At 46.1% G+C, this 16704-nt stretch overlaps 3 protein-coding genes across 11 annotated transcripts in view; 1 reads left to right on the top strand and 2 right to left on the bottom strand.

Annotated features, from left to right (window-relative positions):
* Nucleotides 1-16646, bottom strand: part of KIAA0753 (KIAA0753 ortholog) — a 67386-nt gene extending 50740 nt beyond the window's left edge. For 6 of the 9 annotated variants that reach the window (XR_004326492.1, XR_001364986.2, XR_004326493.1 and 3 more), the window contains exons 1-2: nucleotides 1560-1695; nucleotides 711-871 (exon numbers count right to left, since the gene is read on the bottom strand). Coding sequence is in view for 6 of the 9 variants with exons in the window: in XM_014552668.2 (XP_014408154.1) it covers nucleotides 711-803 (93 nt within the window). In the remaining 3 variants the exon portion in view is untranslated. Of the gene's footprint in view, nucleotides 1-710; nucleotides 872-1559; nucleotides 1696-1991; nucleotides 2124-6285; nucleotides 6554-16529 lie in introns of those variants that run through there. The other 3 variants (XM_032497961.1, XM_032497960.1, XM_032497962.1) reach the window with 3 other exon arrangements.
* Nucleotides 6656-8877, top strand: TXNDC17 (thioredoxin domain containing 17). Its single transcript, XM_006177020.3, has 4 exons — nucleotides 6656-6870; nucleotides 7433-7514; nucleotides 7937-8012; nucleotides 8649-8877. Exons 1-4 carry the CDS (start codon nucleotides 6726-6728, stop codon nucleotides 8715-8717), a joined length of 372 nt encoding a protein of 123 aa, XP_006177082.1. The 5' UTR covers nucleotides 6656-6725; the 3' UTR covers nucleotides 8718-8877.
* MED31 (mediator complex subunit 31) lies at nucleotides 7914-16656 on the bottom strand. The gene is made up of 4 exons (XM_006177019.3): nucleotides 16530-16656; nucleotides 15606-15683; nucleotides 14995-15091; nucleotides 7914-10437 (listed from the first exon to the last, which is right to left on the bottom strand). Exons 1-4 carry the CDS (start codon nucleotides 16555-16557, stop codon nucleotides 10245-10247), a joined length of 396 nt encoding a protein of 131 aa, XP_006177081.1. The 5' UTR covers nucleotides 16558-16656; the 3' UTR covers nucleotides 7914-10244.
* Between the last annotated feature and the right edge of the window lie 48 nt (nucleotides 16657-16704).

The raw sequence follows: 16704 nt of genomic DNA on the forward strand, positions 1-16704 counted from the left end.
TGGGGTAATGGAAATGATCTGCATCTTATTAGAGGTATGAGTTATACATGTGCACACATTTGTGAAAACTCAGCAAATGTGACAACACATTTCAGCATATTTGCTGCAGATGTAAAATTTACATCAAAAGAAAAAAGGTAAAGAACAAATTCTAGTATATGATGTGCATGCTTAAGTAGTGAAGGTACTCATGTCTGTAATTTATTTTGATATGAGTCCAAAAATAAGAATGAATGGATTCTAGAGGGATGGATTGAGGACAGATAAGCAATGAAATAGTAATGTGGTGAAACAGTAGTGGAATCTGGATGTTCACTGTAAAATTCTGTTTGCTGTGTTTTTGAAGATTTTCATAAATACAATGTTGGAAGAAAAGATATTCTGGGTAAAGCTGAATAAAGACTGGTTATCAGATAGTATCAGGGAATTATTTTTTGTCCATTTTTAGCTGTGATAATGGTATTACGGTTAAGCTGGAGAGTTTATTTTTACAAGCAGTAGTCTAAAATAGATGTGACATGTCACCTGCAACTTACTTTGAGATGGTTCTGCAAAAATTTTAGAGCGATGGGAAGACAGAAAAACAGATGGGACAAATTGCTAACAACTGTTAAACCTAAAAGGTATTTTAAAAGGTGCTCATTGTCCTTTTCTTTGTTTGAAATGCCTCAACAAAACTCAAAATGAAGAGAAAAACAAAATGAAAATACCTGGGTCTGAAGTTTCCCGGGGTCACTCCTCCCATCCAGTTGGACACTAGATGCTGGATGAACGCAGGCTGAGGCTGGCCTGCCTGGTCCCATTATGTCAGAGTGTAGAACAACAGTGAAAGCTTAGTCATCGGCCAACGGTTCTTCCCTAAAATCATTGCCTAAAATCAAAGAAAGGACCTTCAGACCAATGGTATTCAAAGGGAAACAGTAAGTAAAATACATTGCCATGCTCATACATCAGTATGCTAGCAGTCCACAGCAACCTCACACTACAGAGCGAATGCTTAAGGACAGGTACGTAAGTTTCTTCCATTTACAAAAGCAACTACACTTTTGAAATTCAACCTTCCAAGAGAACAGGGGAACACACTATCTTAACGACTATCTCTTGAGCCTTTTTCATTCCAAATTTCAAATCTCAGGGGCCACCAGTTAAGATTTTATTCCAAAAACAGAGGTCCGCTACGATACACTAGCACCTTCTAGCAGGGGAGTTTTATAGATACACAGCCTACGTTAATAAATCTTAACTACTAATCAAAAAGCAGCATGCTTTACTCTTCCAGGTAGCTCAAAAGGATAGAACTCTGAATGGCTCTAAGTAAACCTGCGGCATCAGAATTCCTAGACTGATGCCAGGAACTGCCATTAACTAGCTGAATGACCTCTATACATCTTCAATTTCCCCCCAAATGCCCCCCACCATATATTCACACACAGTGTTCAACAGATATGAAAGTGTTCCGTAAACTACACACAAAACAGCGCCTCTCCCTACTCTGAACACCTGCTCACAGACACTATTACTATCCCTGCACTCACACACCTGCTCACATTGTTATTTACCTATTTCACGGGTATCTGTCTCATCTTCCCAGCTAGACAAGGTTCCTTGAGGGTAAGGGCCTTGTCTTGCTCATCTCTGAGATTTCCCACAACACAGTGCTTTGAGTATAGTTGACAAATTTAACTCAACATTCGTCGACTTAAGCAGATTTTCCATAAACTGACTAGTGTTACACGTATGGGAGAATTTGTCGCCTTTAAGAATCCCATAGGAACTCAACTGAGAAATTCAGGTTTAAAAAAAAAAATCCCTAATTTAAGCTTTCAAATAAACCCAAGGTTTGCAGACTGGATTTGCTTTAAGATTGATACATCTGTAGGAATATAAAGGCAGTGTCTTATTTCTTATTTCTAAGGCTGCAGAGAGATGATCAAAGGCGAAGATGGGAGGAGGCACATTGAGTGAGGCAATCCCAAATAGCCTGACTTCACCACAGTTCCGGGGCCGCAGAATGAAGGAGCCTGCAGGGTTGGTGCCAGGGCGTCTGCGACTTTCATGTGGTCATCCCTTTCCCTCTGGATGCCAAAGGCCTAACAGTCCATTCTCCAATAGGAAAAACGCTAGTGATCCCCACAGTTCCAGGATACCTCAAGTGATGCTACACACACACACACACAAACACAAACACACACAAAGTCCAGGGACACCCACCCTGAACTGTTCCCCTGTACAAAGTCCTGGGACACTCCTCTCCTTGCAGCCTATTCCTTTCCCACTGCTCCAGGAAATCTCCCAATTTGCTACCCCACATACCGTGAGGCTTCTCCACGCAGTATCTCTCCGCCCCATCCTAAGACACCCTCCAGCCTGTGCCTTCATCTACAACCCAGGACAAATCTCCCCCCAACCTCTTCCCCCCCAGAGCCCCAGGATCCCCCCAACTTGTGCCCTACATATACTACTGGAACACCCCTGTCAATCTGTCCTCCCCCTCATAATTTTCTCCCAAATTGTCCCCCCTCACTCTGACTCCAGACCCTTCCCCAGTCTGTCTCCTCCCACTCTGCTGTGCATGCTGTCCGAAATGGCCAATGCCTGTTTCCCCCCTTGAATCCGGGGGCACATCCTCAGATTCATTCAATCCCACAGCCGTGCTTGTCCCGGACACTCCTGGCACATTCTCAGGGTCTGGTTCTTCCCCCACAGACCTTCGACAGCTCCATAACCTGGTCCCGCGCCCACAAGTGTAAGACACCCCGACTGCCTGGCTCCTCCCTGCCAGGCCCAGGAAAATTCTACCTCCCGACTCCCCGACTAAAGCCCCAGGGCCCTCTGTGGACTGTCTCCTCGCCACGGCGCAGCCTGAGACAGCCGCATTCGTTTCTTCTGCGCACCCAGTCACCCACACTGCGGCAGGCCCACGCTCCGCCGTGGGAACCCCTCCAGCTGCAAGCACCCCCCCAGACAGAGAGACCCTCACAGCCTCGGGGACAGCTCCATTAGGTCTCCTTCTCCACAGACCTGCGACACCTTCAGAGCCAGTGTTCCCGTCCACAGGTCCTGAAGCCCCAGCAGCCATGGGCACCTCAGACCCCTGTCTCCTTCCCCACGTACCTGAGCCATCCCTAGAGCTAATATGGCCCACCAGCGGCCCGGGGACCCCAGCAGCTGTGGGGACCCTCGCAGCCATGAGAACACCAGCAGTCACCGGCACCTCAGCAGCCTGCCTTCTTCCCAATAAGCCCAAGAGAGCCCCAGAGGGCACCTCTTCCCCCACAGGCCTGGGCACCCCTGCAGTTGTGCGCAGCCCCGTGGCCACGGGTGCTCCTGTGGTCTGTCTCCCTCCTGCCAAGTCTGAGATGCCTCCAGGGCCCAGCTTTTCCCCCACGGGCCCAGGCACCCTGAGAGTGGCAGGCACCCCCATCCTGGTGGGACCCTCGGCATCTGCAGGTCCCCACACTGTCTCTCTCTCCCTCCACAAGCCTGAGACATCTCCAGAACCAGCCGCCTCTCGCACAGGCCTAGGTGCCCTGAGAGCCACAGGCAGCCCAGCAGCTGCATACACTCCTGCTGTCACAGGTACCCCTGGAGTTGCTCTCCTTCCCGGCAAGTGTGAGAAACCCCCAGAGCCAGTCTCTGTCCCCAGCGGATCCGGCACCCTAGGAGCGGCGGGCACCTCAGCAGCCACAGGAACCCTGGTATTGTGTCTCCTTCCCCAAGACCCTGGGACAGCCCCAGAGCCCATCTCCTCTCCCCCCAGCCCCGGAACCTCAGGGGCCACAGGAACCCTGTCAGTCACAGGAACTCCAATAGCCGGTCTCCTTCCCCATGATCCTGGGAAGGCCTCAGAACCAGCATCCTCCCCTACAGACCATAGCTCCTCGGGAGCCATGGGAATCCCTGAAGCCATGGCTCTCCTGGCAGTATGAACCCTTCCCCACAGGCTCAAGTCATCCCTGGAGCTGTTCCCCTGACACCCGGAGCCAGGCACCCACCCAGCAGCAGGCACCCGGACAGGTACTCTTCCAGACCCCGGCACACCCACAGCCGTGGGCACCCCTGCTGGGGCACACCTGTGTTTGGGCACACCTGCTGCCTCTGACCTCCCCCCTGTCTCTGACAACACCACAGCCTGTCTCTTTCTACACAGACACAAAGCACCCCCATAGCTAGTCTCTTGAGCCACAGATCCAGTTCCTCCTAAAGCTGCAGGCACCAGAGCCTCTTGCTCCCCCATTGCCTGCCTCCTTTCCCACAGACTTAAGATGTTTCCACCGCATGTCTCCTCTCGGATAACCCTTGGCACCGCCTCAGCCAGAGGCACCCCCAGAGCCTGCCGCCTGCCCCACGGGCCTGGGAGACCACCATAGCCTGTCTGTCCTCCCATGGCTCCTGGAACCACCACAGCCTGGGCCACTCCCATGGGCTGTTCTGTCCCCCACAGACCCGGGACACTCCCACAGCCTGTCTCCTTCCCCAAAGCCCCAGCTACCCCCACAGGTCGTCCTGTCCCCCACAGGCCTGGGGCGTCCCCAGCACCTGCCTCCTGCTCTTCAGGACCAGATACCTCTGCAGTCTGTACGGCTTCCCATGACCCCGAGTCACCTCCAGAGCCTGTCTCTACCCACACTGCCTGTCCCCTTTCCCTGAATCCCGGGTCACCCCCACATCTCATTCTTTCTCCAATAGCACAAGGTACCCCAACAGGCTGTCTGGTGCCCCACGGGCTAGGGAGACTCCCAGGGCCTGTCTCCTCTACAGCTGGTCTCATCTGCCACACGACTGGGGCACCCACAGAGGTAGCTTCCTCCTCCATAGCTCTGAGTACCCCTCTAGCATCAGGCACTGCTGCGGCCTGCTCCCTCGCCCGTAAGCCTGTGGTATCCCCACAGACTGCCTCCTGTGCCAGTGCCGCAGGCACCTGCACTGACTGCTCTCTCTCCCAGAGACCTGGGGCACCACCACAGCCCAGCTCTCCCTCCACAGCTCTGGGTACCTCCACAACCTCGGGCCACCCCATGGTCCCAGGCACTCCCCTAGTTGCTCCTTTTCCCCAAGAGCCTGGGGCAACCCCACAGCCTATCCCTTCCACAGCTCCAGGCACCCCCGCAACCTGTCCTCTCCCTAGCAGGTGTGGGGCAATCCCAGAATTTGCCTCCATAGTCCCAGGCACGGTCACAGCCCAACCCTGCCCGCACAGGCCAGAGGCCCTCTCATAGCCTGCCTCTTGGGAACGAGCTATTGACACTCCTGTGGCCCGGGGGAATGCCCTAGCCTGTCCTTTTACCCACGGTCCGGTAAGACCACCACGGCTGGTTTCTACCCACGAAGCCTGGCCAGGCACCCCCCTTTCAACGGGGCCCCCTCCTGCAGGCATAGGATGGAGCTCGACTCTGCTTCCTTCTCCACAACCTGAAGCTGCCCTCATAGCCTGCACCTTCAACCACAGTTCCAGAATGCTCTCATGCCCCATAGACCCCGGGCGACCTTTTCTCTCGCAGCCCCGGGGGCTCCTATAAACCGTCTCCTCCTCCCCAGTGCCAGTCGCCCACACACAGCCGGCAGGCCCCACCACCTGGGGTTCCCCCACAGCCCCGTTCACCCACACAGCCCCAGAGTCCCTTGCGGCCTCCACAGAGCCTGCAGTGCCAGGTGTCCCCGCAGCCTCATTCACCCCGGAGGCCTGGGCTGTCCCTTCCGCTTGTCTTCTCCCCCACGGCCGCCTACAGTCCTGCAGCCTTTCTGCGCCCACACAGCGCGCCTCCCGCACCAAGGACCTCTCCCGGCGCCTCGCTCCACGGCTTCGGGACGTCCCTGCACCGCATCTCTTCCCCCACGGCCGCCGGACTCCTCGCCCGGACCTGCTGGGCCCCACGCAGCGGCCGGGCGCCTCTGACGCTAGCTCGCCCCCGCGCAGCCCGGGCAAGGCCCCGCGGCCAGCCGCCCTGCTCATAGCCCCAGGACGACTCCCGCCTTCCCAGCGCAGCTCCGGGGCACTTTCTGTTTCAGCACCAGCTCCCAAGGAGGCTCCACACACGCACTCACACACTCAGCTCCAGCTCTCGCAGCCTTCCTCCCTCCCAGCCCCCTACCCCCGCCCAGTCCTGGACGCCCGCCCCTCCCCTGGTCCCGGCCCCCCCCTCCCCCAACCAAGCCTCGGCAGGAGAAAAGGTAAATAGGACCGACGAGCGGCAGGATCTGCCCCGGCTCAAGGTCTCCTCTACCCCAGGTCCATGACTCCTAGAGCAGCTTCCCAGAATCCCCCCAGCTCTGGCCCGAGCCCACCTGGCCTGGGGCGCGGCGCGGCTACCCGGAACCGGGCAGGGGGGCCGTAACTAGGCCTCGCTTCCGGCCGCTCGCCCAGTCGCCATGGCAACGGGCGCAAGGCGGCTTGGGAGCCGTTAAGGCTCCAAAGTCACCTAAAGGTCCAGGGACTGCGCAGCGGTAGGCTTTACAGCCACTGCTCATGGGGCTGGGGCCAGGACCAGTTTGGGGCAGAAGCCGGGGTTTTAGGGTGCAGCCAGCACGGGAAGACCTGAGAAGCGGAGCAGAATGACGGCACGGAGGAGTTACGACCGTCAGAGGCTCCCGTAGCACCCCAGCGCCTGGCTGGTTCCCTCAGGCCCCGCCCACCCGGAAACAGCTTCGCCCCGCCCCGCGTGGTGCCACTCCCCGCGGCAGCGTGACCCAAGAACACCTCTCGCGATCCCAGGCGCGCTCTCCGGATGGCCGGCTACAAGGAGGTGAGTGTCTCCGGCTACGAGGATTTCATGCAGGCTGTGGAGCAGCACAATGGCAAGACCGTATTCGCCTACTTTTCCGGTTCTAAGGACGCCGAAGGGAAAAGCTGGTGCCCGGACTGCGTGCAGGGTGAGGCCGCGATTCGGGGGTTGCTGCCCAGAGGAAGTGGCAGGAGGCCGAGGCTATGGCCAGAGAGCAGGGTGGAGAAGAAGCGGAAGGGAGACTTCTTGCTCCGGGAGTTCCAGGGGGCGATCTGAGCTATATCATCTTGCCTTTCCCTACCCTGTTCCCGACTCTCCTCCTGTCTTTCCCCGCCCCGCCAAAAGTGCTCTTCTACCATTCGACCCACGAAATCCTGGAATCTAGTTCTTTAAAACGTTTTCATTTCTCCAATATGATTAGTGTCTTACAGAAGAAGTGAGTTGGTCTCCTTTAGTTAAGTCAGCAAATATTTGTCTTTCATTGTTAAAGGCGCTGTGGCGCGGGGACAAATCGGGACTGAGTTCGTCTTTACCCTTAAAGTGACTCTCAAATCAGAAAAAAAAAAAACCGATTTCTGTTAACTTCCTCAGTTAACTCCAGGTTAAAGTCTGAGTACTACCAAGACCGAGGGGAGGGAAGAGGGACGCTGTTTATCAGTATCTGACTGTAGAACTGGGGTGTAATTATTTTTATCAACTTTTCTTGAAAGCTGAACCAGTCGTACGAGAGGGGCTGAAGCATGTTGGTGAAGGATGTGTGTTCATCTACTGCCAAGTAGGAGAAAAACCTTAGTAAGTGGCAACGTGTATTCTGTTTCCCAGACATGCACTAGACTCTTGCAAACTTAGGCGAGAATGGCCTGGGATTCAGGTTGAGTTCTAAGGTATAGTCGGGTAAGTTAAATAAGTAGAAGATATTAAATTCAAATTAAAAATTTGAATGTTCAGCCATTTGTATTAGTTAAGGGTAATTCAGTGAATTTGGCCTGATGTTAGTCCAGAACTTAACTGTCTTCAAATTTATTTTATATCTTAGCATATATTCACTTAAATGAAAACTTTGCACAGGAGAATAAGGGATAAGTCATAGACTTCAAGGTTTTTAAAATGTTTATAACAATGAATACTAAAAGACTAAATTATACCCAACATTAAGCAAACTGTAAGAAACCAAATAAATGTTTTTCATGATCATCTTTTTTTTCTTTTAATAGTTGGAAAGATCCAAATAATGACTTTAGGAAAAAGCTGAAATTAACTGCAGTGCCTACACTACTTAAATATGGAACAGTGAGTATCTTTCTTTAACTGGGTTGAGGATACAATTCACCCTGTCAAAACTCTTAACTTGTTCTGGATTCAAATTTGAACAACTCTTGACATTTCATCCCAAACATCATGCGTTGCTATTCAGAACGCATTCAAAACACGACCTGGCTGTCCATCTCTATGGCCAATCCCAATAAATTATTAGTAATGCAAATATTAGGTCTTTTTCATACCTCTTAAAGCCAATCTTATTTTAAAATTCTATAAGCACTGTTGAAGAAAGTTGGTTAACATATAATGCCTTAAAACAATGGCATCAATAGTTGTTCTCTACTAAATTCATAATTCTAGGTGAAAAGTAAGGGCACCTCTTCTAGTTTAATCATGGCCATGGGATTCTAAATTAAAGAGTCAAGGGCAAGGGGAGGCATTGGGCTTGCTGTCTCCTGTTTTAGTCCACGGGAGCCAAGTATTTTAATGATTCACCTTAAGGCAAATATCTTAACTATTTCGTAAAACTTGTTACAACTAGTTGATAGTTTCTGAATGGCATAATTTCTCTGATCCAAGATTTGTGTCATTCAAGGCAGAACAATTCATTTCTCTCCTAATAACATTTTTGTAGCTGTGGGTTAAGATATGACTGTTCTCTTACAGCCTCACAAACTGGTAGAATCTGAGTGTCTTCAGGCTAACCTCGTGGAGATGTTGTTCTCTGAAGATTAGTAAGATTTGATGGTGGCAATTGTGTCTTGATTTCATCAAGTATAAAAGAAACTGCATACTTGTTTTGAATTCATGTTAGCAGTAAATAAACGATGATGTAAAAAAATTCATATATGTCTAAAACAGTACAGTGCTATTAAAAATGCTCATGAAGCCCCGAGTTTGCTTTAATATATGGACTTTTTCTTTTGTTTTATGAGAGGGAGGTAATTGGGTTTATTTATTTATACTTGGAGGAGGTACTGGAGATTGAACTCAGGACCTCCTGCATGCTAAGCATGCGCTCTACCACTTGAGCTATACCCTGCCCCCTAATACATGGACATTTTTAAGCTACAGGTAAAGTAAGTCTTCAGGAGTGGCAGTAAGAGCACAAAGGAATGTGTTACTAGAGATGACAGAAATATCTAAAAGCCCCAAATAGTGCAGTAGACAGCCTCCAAGTCTCTAAAGGAGTTAGGATCTTTTAGCTTAAATTCCATTAATTTACAAAGAACTGTTATTCCTAAAACACCTTCTTTGGCTTTAGAATGTACAACTTAACCTAACCACTGGAGAGAAGCACAGCACATCCAACCCAGCCTCTGCTTAACGCTGGCAGCTGTTTATAGCTGTCTGAATGTGCTTCACTACCTGGGATGAGGTGGGTGGCAGAGGTCAGAGTCCATATAACCTAGTGGTGGGAAGGACTCCAGCCTGTGAGTCAGTCTCACTGATTATCACCGACTAGCTGTATAACCATAGGCAAGTTACTTAACCTTTCTAAACCTCAGTTTCCTCCTTTATGAACAAGGATTGCTCTGAGGATAAAATGAGAATGCAATTAAGCACTTAACATAGGGCCTGGTTTGTGCTATCTGCCAAATAAATGTTAGCTTTCTTTCCCAAGTGAGCACAAGTATTTGAGACTCCCCAGTTTTGTTCTAGTTTTAAGGTTGAGTCCACAATTAATAGTTAACCACCAATCTTCTCCCTGCCATCACTGGGTCAGAGACATAGCAATGATTCTTCCTTTAAGCTCTCTTGCAAAGCAGCTGGTGATCCTGTAGAATTTAAGAACCTTTATGCAGTTCCTGTTCTCTGATTTAAAGAGGTCATTGACTCCACTCCTCTCACTCTGAGGGGGCCCGGGTGGGTGACCTGAGGGACAGCAAGGTTCCAGGAGACAGACTTGCCCCAGGCCCCACTGTACATCAGGATCAGAGCTCAACTGAGAGTTTGGGATATTTGGTGGCCCTCTCCTTGTCCCACCCCCCACCTCCTTAAACTGGTCTAAAGCACCTAACGTTTTTATTCTTAGTTGACTGTGTTAAATACTCATAAAAGCTTACAAACCCACAGGGAAACCAAAATAGAACAATTCTGGTTTAACAGAAATAATCTATTAACAATAAAAAGTTCAATTAAATAGCACACTAACAGTTCTAGGTGCTACCACAATAAAGATACGTAGGAAGAGTCTTTTTTGCCTTCACTGTACAAAAGCAATATATACATGTCTTAAGAGCCTGGTCTGGATCCAGCTTTTCATTTTCCTGATGTGTTATTTTGCTGTTGCTGCTCTGCCAGGGCTTGCTGAAGACGCATCCGCTTCCGGGAATAGTGCTGCCAGTGCAGAATTTGCTGCTCATCAATAAATTTCGCACACTGAGCATTCACCAGCTCCTTGCGGAAGTGTTCATACTGGAGCAGTTCTAACATGTGTAAACACTGAGGGTACCTGGGGTTAAGTTTATAAGTTAATGATCGACGTAATGTAAGTCAAAAACATCATGCTCTAATTCAGTTACTCACTGAAATGATCCTGTAGCCTACCATTTCTGCAACGTTAACTTAGTATACTTTGGTAGTATAGTTCTTTTTTTCCCTGCTTATGCGGGAAAGCTCATCATCAACAGTCAGCAGTCAGGAAAATTTTCAAAAGCGAGAAAACTTAAGTTCAGAAAGATTAAATAACTTGCCCAAGACCACACAGTAACTGGTAAGCAGAGTCAACATTTGGGGGAAAATCAAGCTATTCTATTCTGATGGTTTCCAAAGTGAGGAACATGAACACTTTATTTTAGTAATTATGTGTTTAATGAAAATCTAATGGTTTTCCATAGATAATGATAAAAAAACAACTTTTACTTTAAAAGTGAGTCAATTTTAGAAAGAATTATGCACAAATATTGTATTCTAGTTTTCTAACAATTCTGAAATTATGTACATATACTCTAAGATTGAGCAAATACGAAAGTAAATACACTGTAGATAGAAAGCCAAATTTTCTGGCTCTCAGAAAAGGAGTTTCAGATGAGGAAGGGGAAAGGCTAGAATGAACCCTGTTATTGAGCTGGAACTGAAAATATCAGTCTGCACTCGTGGTTTTTAATACAGGCAAGTAATAGAATTAGATACAGGTGTATGTGTTTGTGTGTATACATACAAGTATACACACAGTTCCTAGCTTTGAGAGCTGAGAGAGCCTAGGAGCAATGACACTGTGGTACCAATGAGTACTTTGTACCCAGATCCTGAGTCTTAAACAGCATTATCCAGGGTTCTTTGGAGAAATGGCTGATTCTAGGGCTCACACAGGGAAAGTACAAGATAAGCCTGGAATATTATATAGCTCCAGAAAGAAAAATGCTCAAAAAATTATAGGCACATGTCAAAAGTGCTCAGTAGCCAATTTGAAGGGGCTCCCAACGGCTATATCAGGGATCACAAATGCAAGAAGATACATAATTATAACCTACAAGATAAAGAATCCAAGACTCCATATTGATGTGACTTTTAAAAATGAATAAATAAATAAATCAGGAACAAGGAAATGTTCCTTCCTTACAAGTGAATTCTAATAAATGAATAGAAAATGATGGAATTAGAAAATCACCACAGTAAAAATTGTTTCAAGGAAGTATTTTCAATAGATGCTAAAGTTAGTGCATAAAAGAATGAAATATGAAGTGAGATATTTACATAGTTTCAAAGTATTTCCTCACGAGATAAAGTATTAAATACAAAAGGAAAAATAGTAACTTGATATGAAGAAAACTGGCAACCACCATCTCAACCAAGTGATCAAAATTAACATCACCAGTAGTGGGACACATGGACTTCCTGTGACTCCTGATATACCAAGAAGGATATAACATCACTTCTGTGTCACAATTAAGGGGAAAAAAAAAAACCCAGATGAACTCAGATGAATGGAGACTAAGAAGACATGACAACAGAATGCAGCATGAGGATAGACTAGATACTATACCAGCCACAGACGTTAATGAGACAGCTGGCGAAGTGTGACTGAGGTCTTTCCCTTAGATAGTAAGATTAGATAATGTATTCGTGTTATGACTTTGATCATTGTACTATAATTATATAAGAAGTTTACATTTAGACTATCTGGCAGAAGAATACACAGGAATTCTCCTTACTGTTTTCCCAGTTGTTTTGTAAGTGAAATTATTTCAAATAGAAAAGACATAAAATTTAAATGAGTCAATCAAAAAACATTTAGTCATATAGGGGGTACACAGACAGAGCCAAATTGGACAAGTGGTTCTACAAATGACTAAAGTTTGGGGACAACACACTACAGCAGTGCTTCTTAACTTTTAACGTTCACATGGATCACTTCTTAAAATGCAGATCAGTAAGTCTGTGGTGGAGACTGCATTTCTAACAAGCTACCAAATGATGCCAACGCTGCTGGTCTCAGGAGCAGACTGAGGAGCAGAGCCCAACACCATGTTGTCCTCCAAACATACTTCAGGTTTGCTCTCTATACTCCAAAGATACATAGTTGCTTGTAATTGCTGGCAGCTATGCCTGGAATGCCCTACTCATACCTACCCTCCCTATTTCCTTTTCAGAAGGACATTAGTAGCTTAAAAAAAAACCTATCAGCTCTGCCATTCACCAGCTGGGTGGCCTTGAACAAGGTACTTAACCTCTCTTAAGGTTTAGTTTCTTCATCTGTAAAATAAGTTAATGTGACAATGAGGAAAATGATCTTCCAAGTAGCATTCAGTCAATAACTGTAATTCAGACATGCAGTGATCATTTATCGAACTTGTAGAAGACAATACTCAGAATACATTAAATGACAGAAAAAGGAACTATAAATATTTTGATAGGCTACAATTATAGCATTAACCAACAAGATGAAATACAAGAGGTACAAAAAGGAAGTCCTGCATTTAGATTTTTTAAAAATAAACAAGACATAAATGGAGAATTCAACTAATAACACTGACGAAAATAAGAACTGAAGTATTTCAGTTGACAAGCTCCCAGCAAATCAACAATGTGAATCCTCGCCCCCTCACCACCACCCCCAAAAAGGTAATATAAACTTAAGTTGAACTAACAGAAGTTTAATGTCCATATGAAGGAAAAAAATGTTATTGGTCCACCGTACCCTGACATCTGAAGGCCTGTGTTTAGTTCTTGGCTGAATAACGTAAAGCACAAGAGTAAAATATCCAAAGGAGGGCATATGAGAAATGGCTGAAGGGAGGTGAGAAAAACTGTTGTAAGAGATACATCAAAGTTGCAGGTCCTGGCTATTCACGAAATGGTGCCAAGTGTCTAGAAGAGGCAGCTGCTCCTCTGCTCTAGCCAGTGGTTGACGTCGGAGAACAAAGACCTGCAATTACCAGATCTTCCAGAGTTTTACAGAGTAGCTAGAAATCTGGAATGAAATACGAAACTTTCCAATCTTTAAAGGTTGGCAACTATTAAATGAAAACCCTGTGCAGAAATGAAATGGGGGTTAATTTGCAACCTCTCTTGAATTTAAATATCTGAAGAGATTGGTTCTTAATTAATTCAGGGACAAAACTCAGAACATGAGTTGAAGCTACATGGAGGTATACCATATTATAATATAAGGTAGAACTTTCTAGCATCTAGCTAACAAGGGAAATTGGCTGTCCCTGAACAGAGTAGTATGTGCTCACTGGAATCCTCCAGCCAGCATCCAATGACCATCTCAGCAATGTTGGGGATGAAACTGAACTTGATGATGTGTAAGGCTCAGTGTCCAACACTGAGTCTCTAAGTCCACATACATATAACCTATTGCAATCTATTTAAAAAAAAAAAAGTCTTTTCTCTGGGTTAGTAAATGAATAAGTGGTTTTTTATAAAGAGCTTGTAAGGGTACAAGGGGTCCTCCTGCAGGCAGAAGGATGTGGGCTTCATGATTCAGTTGGTATTAGACACAGATCAGAAAAGTGACTTGGATAAAGTAAACATTTGAAACATTTTCCTCTCAAACTTGTGGATAGGGAAAGAAAGACAAAAAGTTTCACCATTGCCTTCTTTGTTGAGGGAAAAAAAAAAGTTTTACCACTGCTTTTTTCACTGCCTAGTTAAAACAAAGCAGAGGTGGCAGTTATTTTTTACCATTAAAAAGAAATAGGTTCATGATTAGAATACGCTTCTTGCAATTCAATAAACCTTAAAATGATAGCATCTGTTGCACAACCTGAATAAATAAATACATAAACATATATATACACATACACACATATACATATGGTTTGGTTTTTTTTTTTCCCTCTCCTAAATGAGCATAGCGCTTGACACATAGGAGGCCCTAAAATAAGCAAGCAGCTCCTAAGACTCAGGAAAGATTATCTCCTCCAGAAAACCCTCCTCACAAGTACCCCTTTCTACATTCTTTCATTTTCAGCCTATGGCTATGTCATTGCATACACAGATTGCAGGTTTCTTGGGGCAAGAAACCCAGTGAGAGTACAAGATAAGGTGAAAAAAGACAGGGCCAGATCAGTAGGACTTTAGCTTGAGGAAAAAGACTAGATTTTATTCTGCCTGCAAGGGAAGTCACTGAAAGGTTCTAATGGAATGCTGTGATTTACATTTGTAAGAGATCAAGTTGGGGCCATTCTTCCTCTCTTGGATTGGCCCACTCCTAATTCTCGGGAGTGTACTATCTTTCTCTATTTTTTTTTTTACTTCACTAATAAAAATCTTGCTTATATCACACTTAAAAAAAAAATCAAGTTGGCATTTATGTAGAAAATGGTTTTGCTTTGCTTGCCTTTGGAGGTGGGATGGAAGTTGGGATACCAGTGAATAGATTACTAGAATAATCTGAGTTAGATTAGAGATAAGTGTGTCTTGTATTAAAGTGGTGGCAACTAAAATGCAGATATTCAAAGTATATTTTTTTCCAATGTGAAACTAAGAAGTCTATTAAATATCAGTGCTTTGAAATATAATAAAGTATACACATATTTAGGACTATAAAAATTAAACTTACTTTAGATACTTGGCATATTCTGGTTCTTTCCAGTAAAGCAAGTACTTAAGATAATTAACAAAAGCTTTGTCTTTGAAGTAACCTCTCTGGGCAAGAACTGAAAGGCATAAAAAAAAAAAAACACACCATCTGTAGAGCAAACCAATCCTTGGACTACTGATTTGCGACTCCTAACATAAACAAAGAATTTACTTACATAACATCCCCAACACCAACACATGCTAAATTCAAAACACAAAGGTTGCTCAATTTTATATATATATATATAGATAGATAGATAGATAGATAGATACATATATATCAGTATAAGTATAGCAGTAATTCCACTGAATTGAGAATATATAAAAGTAGATACTAAAGTCATCCTTTGGAATCTGCAGGGGGACTGGCTCCAGGAGACCCCGTGGATACCAAAATCCACAGATGCCCAAGTCCCTTATACAAAATGGCACAGCACAATGACTGGTAATATTGTCACCCTCCGTATCCAGGGATTCAACCAACTGCAGTTGAAGCCTCGGATACAAAGAGCCAACAGCACTATGAATTGCAACTCTTCTGTCAGAAATCATTAATTACTACTCAATTCAATGAGGTGCTCGACAACTTACAATTAAGGTAATTTGGGTTGGCTAAACACTGCACAAATTCCAACTCCAACTGAAACCGAAGTCGATTTCCAGCATCGTCTAGGAGAAAAGATAGCAAAAACCATCCAAAATAAACTCCTGTATATAATATTGATTTGTAGCAATGAAAACAGTAGTAAAGACACCTGACTAATGCTGAGATACATTTCCACATAAAAGAAGGGCATGGGTTGTTTTCCTAAACTGGACGTGGGAGGAGAAAAACCTTCCTGAGAAGTCTAAGAAAAGCAAAGCCTTGATTAAAAGGAATAACTCAGACGTTTCTCTAAAGTTAAAGAGAAGTCATCAAAGAAAAGAATACACTCGTTTATTACTCGTAAGCCACTATGTAGGGATTTTAACAGCGATCACTGGAATAGGTTGTGGTAACTACGCTTTCCCGTATTTTAATAATGTGTTGCAAGTTGTTAAGCGATTAAGTTCAGCAGAAACAAAGGGAATGCTAAATTCATTAAGAAAAAGTTCAGAATGCAAGCTGAAAAGGACTAAGGCGAGTACTGAAGATCAAGGAGCGTGTGCTCAGGTGAGTAGCGTCAGTGGCAGACTAACACACAAGTCTGTCGACGATACTGAAAACTTCTGCAAGCTCATATGAGACGCAGAAAACAAACGGAGGAGGCAGTTTAAGATAAAAATCCTCTCCCTTAGTTTCGCCGAAAGCCGTCGGTGTTTGAATAGCAAGTGAGGAAAAGGAAATGACCACAAACCAAACTCTGAAGAAGCCAAACCACCTGTGCTCTTCCAGACGCTAGAAGAGATCCCCCAGTCGGAACTCTCGCCCAGCCGGGAGTTAGGCGTAGGAGGAGACCCCGGGGAAGCGGGAGCAGGTGTCTGAGCCCAGGACAGTTCTACTCGCGAAGAAGCGCGGCTCCGGGCGTTACTCACCTGTCTCCATAGCGACGGCCGCGGCCATCCCCGGCAGACGCTGAGACGCCAGCAGCCCCACACGGGAAGCAACCCGAGTGGCGGGGGAGATGCCGGAAGCCGCAGTTCCTCCTTCCTGCCGCGGGGCAGTGTGGGATGCTGGGGCGGGCACAGCCTCTCGCGGGGGCGGGTAGCC

Source organism: Camelus ferus, chromosome 16, assembly GCF_009834535.1.
Source record: "Camelus ferus isolate YT-003-E chromosome 16, BCGSAC_Cfer_1.0, whole genome shotgun sequence".
NCBI classification, from domain to species: Eukaryota; Metazoa; Chordata; class Mammalia; order Artiodactyla; family Camelidae; genus Camelus; species Camelus ferus.

What these genes read in the sequence shown, in the direction of transcription:
- MED31 (XM_006177019.3), bottom strand. Translation starts at nt 16,557, where the DNA reads ATGGCCGCGGCCGTCGCTATGGAGACAG. An exon ending in CAACCCAAATTACCTTAATT is followed by an intron (nt 15,092 to 15,605) that starts GTAAGTTGTCGA and finishes TATGCCTTTCAG; the next exon opens with TTCTTGCCCAGAGAGGTTAC. An exon ending in GAATATGCCAAGTATCTAAA is followed by an intron (nt 10,438 to 14,994) that starts GTAAGTTTAATT and finishes ACTTAACCCCAG; the next exon opens with GTACCCTCAGTGTTTACACA.
- TXNDC17 (XM_006177020.3), top strand. Translation starts at nt 6,726, where the DNA reads ATGGCCGGCTACAAGGAGGTGAGTGTCTCCGGCTACGAGGATTTCATG. An exon ending in GTGCCCGGACTGCGTGCAGG is followed by an intron (nt 6,871 to 7,432) that starts GTGAGGCCGCGA and finishes TTTTCTTGAAAG; the next exon opens with CTGAACCAGTCGTACGAGAG. An exon ending in CAAGTAGGAGAAAAACCTTA is followed by an intron (nt 7,515 to 7,936) that starts GTAAGTGGCAAC and finishes TTCTTTTAATAG; the next exon opens with TTGGAAAGATCCAAATAATG.